The following is an 8,756-nucleotide window of genomic DNA, read 5'->3' as shown; positions in this document are numbered from 1 at the left end:
GATTCAGCAATACTCTTGAGATTCACTTGCATACAACATTATTATCTTCTCCAAAAGATACTGATTCTCACGCCGGAGGGTTACCCCAAAGAGGACCCCTCTGTCCCTTTCTGAGGGGTAAGTAACGGCGCTGTTCATTTTGTAGGTGGAAGAACTCGGATCCAGAAGAACCATCGGTGAAATAGTTTAATCACACCCGAGGAAAGTAGATCTGCTACTAGTGAGCAGATCCACGTTTCTTCACAAGCCATTCCAATAATGACTTCCAAGAACCCTACTTCAATTCAAAAGATACTCGATAAGGCCCCTTCTTTGGGTGTTCATGATCCTAATAGAACGACGGACATGAAGATCACAGGCACTATTAACCAGGAAGATGGCTCGATATTCCTCAAAGTATTCATCTCTGATAAAACTGGTAAGTATTTACCAAGTACTTTTAGGCAATTTTTTGAAAGTGATCGTAATTCTAGGCTGTTCACTACCTTATTAAGCAAACTCATGCAAGTTCTGATAAATTTTTAGAGTTCGTTGGAGTGACAAGCGAAATCAGCATGTAGATTGCATGACAAACGAACTCCATACCGTGTTTCATCGAAATTAACCCATCCGTACAATGTTTCCCCAAACTCTTTGGAATTCACATGTCACTCAAGCTTACTTACCAATTTTCTTGCACCGTAGCAAACCCCCTAGAAGTACAATCGTACTTAAAAACACCTATAAAGTATAAACACTTCTATGAATACAAAAAATCGTTCTTATACCACTAAACCTATAAATTTTTTATTTAAGTTCGTTAAACTGGCCACTAAACAATTGAATTGGTAGGTAAAGCAAGGAATATATACTTTCCCTTTGACATTGAGAGTGACACAGCACATGATGTTGCTACTGAAATGGTGAAGGAATTGGAGATTAATGACTGGGAGCCGCTTGATATTGCTGAGATGATCGATAAGGAGATCGCAAACTTAATTCCTGCATGGAAGAAAGGTCCCATGGATTTGCTACAAAATCTTGATAATCATAGTTTCTGTTACGATGAAAATGATGACGACGACACTCCCCACCCTTTCCACTCAACCTCATCACAGTCATCACCTCAAGCATCCCCGCGGAGTCTTGGTACCGTCAACTGGACTCCAGGTAAACTCTAGTTTTAAAAATTTAAATTTCACTTTAAAAATTTAAAGGTTTTTCTGCTAGTTTGATCAATAAAATCAGCTCTTTTAAAAAAATAGTAGAATTACGGTGGACAGCACTTCTAATATATTTTGGCCAATATTTTTACAAACTCCATGTAGGTAATCTCTGCTTTGAGGATTATGATGATGGAAGATCTCAAAGCTCATTAGCCTCATATAACTGCTCCAACTTCACTTACTGCTCAGAGAACGAAGATGAATATCAATCGAGCTCGTTCCCAAGTCAATATCCACAACAACCTGCAAAAACAAACAATTTGACAAGGTTTTGTGGTGAAGAGAGAGTGACCACGCGATGCAATGCGTGACCAGATAAGACCCAACCTAAAGTTATAAAGAGGGTAGGATCAGCTGTTGACATTCGCAGCCAGTTGCTACACCGCTCATTGGTTGAGGAGATTCACAAGCGACGTTTATATAAAACCGTGGCTGCTATTGAAAACATTGGCTACCATGAGCCAACTTGGTGAATTTTAGACTATATGTCTATATGATAATGGGTTTCTAGGTAGTACCTACTTAAAGAGAAATTTGTGCATATGAATAAAGGATTGAACAGTGAAATTTGTGTGTGTGATTATTAGTGTGAGATTTGTAATGTATCGTTTGAAACTCTTGAGAATATACACATGGTTTGAATCCATATGCATATGTATTATGAGATTTTTTAAACAATATATGTTGGTTATGTAAAATCTTTATAAGAAAACTAGGCAATTGTGAACATAGTTTTGTAGCTCCTGACCGATTTAGGACAACTATTGTGGTGGCAAAAACCTCATGAGTGTATTATTGTTGGCAATAATTTTGAAGAAGTGTGATTTGAAAAGGATAACTAATAAGTTCAACATTATCTAAGTGTCTAAAGATTAGTAAAAGTCTCCTAATTAAGTAATAGATTTTACTTAAACTTTGAATTAGTATTTATCAGTTTAGTATTTAAACAGTTTTGTTTATCTTAAAAAGCAATTATAGCTAGTTTTATTAGGATATGTGTAGTGGGTGAGTAATATGGGCGACAAAGGAGGTTTTGGGGCGAGAACACCGCCCCCGGGCTACAAAGGGGCGAAATGTGTGTGTGTGTGTGTGGGGGGGGGGGGGATATTCTTTTGTCGCCTGCTTCATTGTTTGAATATTATTATTTTATTTTGTATGTGTGTGATACATACATATATATATAGGGGAGGGTTATTTTGAGAACCATAGTTAGTTTTAAGAACTCAATTTTAAACCACACATTTAATTAAATGATATGAAATATGTGGTTGAGATTAAATTTAATTAAAAAATAAAGCAGGAGAGAGAATAAGTATTTTTGATAATTACACAAGTTTAAACGTTAGTTACACATGTGTAAAAAGTCGATTCGGTGTGTAAAAAAATACCGTAATTTTTTGTACATCACTTACACTTACGTATTACACATGTGTAAAAAAAATTCGAAAAAAAAAATTTTACGTTGAGTTCTTTCGAGTTCTTAAAACTCAAAGTGGTTCTCAAAAGAAATCATCCATATATATATATATATATATATATATATATATATATATATATATATATATAGGATTAGGATCATTTCAGAAGTGTTTCTTAGTGCGAGAAGTACGATAAGTGATTCTAACCAATCACATAATTTCTTTTTAACTTTTTGATTATTTAAATATAAGGGTGTATTAGTAAAATATAAAATGTGTTGTTTTGTAACTGATATTCATTAATGATTTAGTTACTAACTAACTAATGATAAGTTACAATTATTATTATTATATAGAAATCAACAAATGAGTGCTTTTGTATTTGACCAAACAAAGACCAATTTATATAATAATAATAATAATAATAATAATAATAATAATAATTTACAGAAAAGACAATATGGCTTGAATAATATATATACACATAATGATTTTGTATTTGATCAAACAAAGACCGATTAATAATAATAATAATAATAATAATAATAATAATAATAATAATAATTTACAGAAAAGACAATGGCTGGAATAATATATATACACATAATACATACCTTACGGTTGTGGGTGTAATAATCCATCACATATACAGTGTTTATTAACGTTGTATTTACATACATTTCATTTTATAAAAAAAAAAGAAAAAAAACTTATCTAAAACTTTTATTCTTAAACATGTTTAATTATTATTATTATTATTTTTCTATTTAATTTCAAGTGTAAATTATTTTCCTTCGATTTTAATCAACTAGTGTAGTGTAAGTATTATGTAATGTAGATGTAGCTAGGTAATGTAATGTATGCACACTTTCAAATGTTGTGTACTTGTGTAGTCATAACTAATGTAGTGTAGACATATCTAACGTTGTGTAGGTACACTTTAAAATGTTGTGTAGTTATAACTAATATAGTTAGTGTAGACATATCTAACGTTATGTAAACAAAACTAATTAGTGTAGGCACACTTTCAAATGTTGTGTAGCAATAACAAATATAGTGTAAACATATCTAATATAGTGTAGCCAAAACTACTATTTTGTATAATCACTTTGCTTATATCATAAAGTGTATGCAATACAAATTGATGTCTAGGATGTAATCTTTTATTATTATTATTATTATTATTATTATTATTATTATTATTATTATTATTTGTAGTATATTGTTTGATGTAATGTTACTATAGTTTTACATGTTTGTGTAGGACTATTAAAGTATCATATGCTTGATGTGTTATATGTAATGTAATATGATTATAATTGTAGAATGTAATGTATAAAATAAATATGTAAGAAGTAATGCGTATGATATAATTATACATGTTTGATGCTTTTAATGATTACAATGTATGATTTAATGTGTTTTTCAATTAACTTTTTAAAAGTGTAGCATGTATTGTTCCTTGTTTTGTATATAGTCGTTTAACGTGTTTGATGTTTTGTTTTCTGTGTAGAGAATATTAATTGATGTGTATGATGTAAATGCTCAATGATTATATTTTCTTTTTCTTATATTTGATGTGTGGCGTGTAGTTTTTATGCCAAAAAAAAAAGTTCTAGTGTGTAGTATTTAAGGTTCATTGTGATATTGTAGGAGATGAGCTATTATTAAGGAGTAGAAAGAGGAAGCACATTAATACGTTTTGTTTGAATATACATACCAAAAAGACAAGTGTATCCTTTTCTATTTAAACTAATATAATAATAAAGTCTTAATAATTACAAATATCATATCATTGAATACCATTGATTATACATAATCAATTGTTCACATCAACTTCTCGTACTTCTCGCTATAATTTTACTTCTCGTATGATGCATCCCCTATATATATATAATATATATATATAAATATATATATATATATATGTATGTATATATATATATATGTATGTATATGTGTGTGTGTGTGTTGTGTGTATTAGGCTATAACACCACTGCACCCCTAAAACAAAAATCTATCATTTGCTGACTGGGCGCCATATGACACCAAACGTCCCATTTTGTAGCCCCTCCACTACACATAGCTTTAGGAAGTGGTTTTTTAGCATTAACTGCATGATTAGAGTATTCATATTTCATAAGTTCTTTCAAGGTTGTTTTTATTCTGTTTATTAACAAGCTAGTGTTTGTAAATCTTGTCTAGTTGCGTTTTTTTACCGTTAGAACTGTTTTATTTAACTTATATCGACCAATATGCGACTAGGCCGGGTTACTCTGCAACCGCTTGTAGTGCTGAAATTTCTGTGTCAGATTTAACTTTTCACATTTTTTTGCATAATCGATGATTATTTTTATTAAAAAGAATTTCTATTGAAATTTATTTTTATTTTTATTTTTATTTTGTTTTTCTTTTGCATTTTTTTATTTTTTGTTTCAATGCTGCATATGCTGTTTATATATGTACAATGAAACATTGGATACCATATTATCATCATGATGTTGAAACTTTGGGTGCTTTTCAAATGTTTCGTTTCTATTGTGTGACAGCACCTATCATATAAACGATACTTTTCACTCATATATTATAGACATACTATATCCTCAAATTCACATCTTTCAAAATTATTGAACAAGGTTGTGTTAAATGATTACTATGATCTGTTGATAAACAAATCAATTCATTTGTCTAATCTAAATATCTGCATCTAGAAGAAAGAAGGCCACGAGCTAGTGATTCCAGATGTTTTAAGTGTATGGGCTCAAGAATATTGATTATCTAGACTTTAATGGGGGGAACAAATGTGTTAAGCATAGGCATGCATAACTTTCCAATAAAACTCAGCATCTTGCTGGTCCTCGTTGTCGAAGTTTACTACTGGATAGGAGAAAGACAGGTTTGGAAATGGCCGGATTGGGATTTTCCGTTTCTCCCCAATCGAGATATCCTTTGTTTCACCCACGAAAGTTCTCGCTAGGAGCCAAAACGAACACGCCCGAGATTCAAAGGAGCCCTTCTCACAAGAAGTCGGTATAGCAAGATCATTTTTTTCTGAATGCATATAAAAATCCCCATTGGTGATAAAGGTCATAGTAAATTCGATGGGTTATCACTTGTAGTATATATAATCTTCTTTTATTATTCACTACTAGAAAACCGAGTATCACTAACACATCATCATCAATGTCAGCTATCCGTCAAATTCCGATAAAACAACGGTGCATTTCAAAACAAGCAAAAATAATAACAGATTTTACAAAATGACGGTCTACAAAATTAGTAATTAATTTGCAACCATTTTGTCTTCGGTTCTAATGTCGTTATGCAGACCGTTCTTTTCTAAGATATAGTATAATCAAGTTGGTCTATTTCGATAGAAGTTGTATACTTCACATACCAATCTTAGGGAAATATTTACCTTAATATTAAGTTCTTCTTCACACTTATTTGTTTCATGTATTCTTTCATGTTCTATCACTTCTTAAAAATGAATGGCGTCAATTAATCTTGATTTATCATCTCTCTTACCTATTCCTATTGGTTCGTGTTATTCAGTTTCTTAATGTCTTACCATTCTTATCATGACCACTCATCAACGATAAATCAATGGTCCCAACTCATTCAGTCACCATTTTTAGATGTATATCGTGTTGTATTAATTTACGCAACCTTGTACAGTCTTCAAGTACTTGTTCAGTCCAAGAAGGATTACTTAGTAATTAGGGAGTTCTTTTAACAGGTGAGTTTCGAGAATCAACCCCCCCCCCCCCCCCCCTTTCTCTTTTATGTTATAATTTCGGGTCGATGTGCATAGTCACTAATATATGGTTAATTGAAATGAGATGACAGTTTTGGCTTCTAGCATCGTACGATAAAGAATGACTAAGTTTTATATTTATGAATGATTTCTTTTAAAGGAAAATGTGGAGAAACATAATAAAGATATTATGTGAACGTCTTATTGGTTACGAAAGAGTATGTACCATGTACAATGTGAGTATAAGGAAGGCTTGCAACCATTATACGTGTTTATAATGTAATTTGATATGTAGAATACGATAATGTAAACATGGGTAAGACATGTAGCCGTGTATATATTTACATTATATAATGGGTCTTACGGGCACACGGAATGATAATAATGACGGTCATTGCCCGACACGGTTGTATGCATGGGTCTTACGGAAAATGTGGAATGACTAGGCAAACATATAGAAGGCATGTGACCCTTGTGCGTGTTCACATTACTTAGATATGTAAGATATGCGAAAGGATGAATTAATGTGTACGTTAAATGAAATCATGAAGAAGTAACAATTAGAATGTTATTATCTTATTACTTGATAGGTTTCTGTATGATATGTGTGCATGATATGTTATGAAAGTTCTATGTAACATCTTAAACTAAAACTCACTTAATATAGCTGACTTTTAGTATATACTAAGGTTGATTAATAGTTGGATTAGTCAATGTTGGTGGGGAGTGGCTCGACAGACTATTCGGACTAAACACCGGCACCCATTTAGGAATTTTATGTTTGTCTCAAGACTATGTTTTTACGTTTGAATGTTTTAAGACTTGTTTATGTTTCGGCTACGAAATTCAATCGAGTTATTATAGTTTGAAATCTATATCTCATGAATAAATCAAAAGATGAAACGACGCTAGTTTGGGGCACTTCAACGTATGTTATTCCAAGCTAAATTACAAAATCGAAGATGACTACTAGCACACTAGTATGAATGCTTTCAGTATGATTTCGTCTAGAGAAGTTGCATAGTTAGCATTGATGGTGACTGCGCCGTGTAACCCAAAACCACCATTTTCTAATAAATTGGTGCACATGGATGCATGCACCTGGTTGGTGATTGCATTCGTGCGGGTCTAATTTGTTTGATTCGGTCTGTATATGCCAGCTGCCGACATTGACCCATCTTCGGTGGATCCCTCACGATTTTTATATAGATTTGCTTCTTGGCCCCTACTAGAACTCGTGTATTAAATACTCACAACTACTATATATGTATCGTTACTTGTAGCATCATGGAAATTTCTTGTTTCATTTTTTTAACATGAATTGAATGATTCCATGCTTCAGATATATTTAATGAACAGACCACTATAATCATATTGACCATCAGATTTTGGTACAACTCATCGGCATGCTAGTTTCCAACATAGATGATTATGTAACCCATTTATGAGAAAATGCTCATAATTACCACACATAAAATTTTGAGGAATAGTATTTGTCATAGATATGAGTCCCCTACGTATATTAAACGGTTACACACATATATTAAGCCTTAAGGGAGCAACTCGATCGAGGCTCTAGCCACATATTAGTAGGGTAAATGAATATGACATAGTTGAACAATAATTATTAAACAAAATGCTGGTTATGTAAATTAATATGCGGTAATCATTTACATTTATGAGTGTCGTTTTAAGACTAGAAAAATTCTCAAAATGTCCCTAAACGATAGATTTTGTTTATGTCCCCACAAATCAAGAGTTTCATAAATTGTCATCTGCAAACACCTCATCAGTGATGTTTTTGTAAGATTGGACGATGTGTTCGTAGGACCAATAAATAGGCGCTACGTGTTATCTATAACTTAAGGGGCGGCTTATTTGTTTAACAAAGCTCGTTGGGAAGAAATGTTTGTTCACTAAACATGTCTGGAAAGACCTGCTTTGTTCAATAATTTGTCCAGGCGACTAGTTTACAAATTCGCCGGGACGACATGTTTGTCTACAAATTTATTTGGAAGTCCTATTTACAAGCTCGTCTGCACAACGTCCTATTCTCCAAACTCGTTTGAGACAACCTGCTTGTTCACCAAACTCGTCTATGACGACCAGTTTGAGCCCAGCCATCATTATTTGATTGGAGGACAGATGTGTCATGCGAGTAAGAAAAACAACGGTGACAACGTATTTGGAGGGACATCTTTGAAACTTTTGATTTGTGGGGATGTAAACACAATCTCTCTGTAAATGAAGGAACTTTTCCTTTTTTACTCATGAAAAAAAAAGTTAAATAACGCTGCAGATTTATCTGGCAGCATACCTGGTCCTAGTTTCCTAGATCATGAGTTTACAAGTTAGCATGTTTTGATTGCATTGGGT

The 8,756-nt window shown here is 32.5% G+C and overlaps 1 protein-coding gene across 1 annotated transcript; it reads left to right on the top strand.

Moving 5' to 3' along the window:
- The first annotated feature begins 251 nt into the window (after positions 1–251).
- LOC143531353 (putative serine/threonine-protein kinase WNK4) lies at positions 252–1,686 on the top strand. Its single transcript, XM_077026667.1, has 3 exons — positions 252–418; positions 832–1,149; positions 1,308–1,686. Exons 1-3 carry the CDS (start codon positions 259–261, stop codon positions 1,514–1,516), a joined length of 687 nt encoding a protein of 228 aa, XP_076882782.1. The 5' UTR covers positions 252–258; the 3' UTR covers positions 1,517–1,686.
- Positions 1,687–8,756: the final 7,070 nt, after the last annotated feature.

Source organism: Bidens hawaiensis, unplaced genomic scaffold (assembly GCF_021521415.1).
Source record: "Bidens hawaiensis isolate Kalapana, Puna unplaced genomic scaffold, B.hawaiensis_p1.1 tig00009159_1, whole genome shotgun sequence".
In the NCBI taxonomy this organism is placed as follows: Eukaryota; Viridiplantae; Streptophyta; class Magnoliopsida; order Asterales; family Asteraceae; genus Bidens; species Bidens hawaiensis.
Note: the sequence above shows the minus strand (reverse complement) of the source record. Positions and strands in the feature narration are given on the sequence as shown.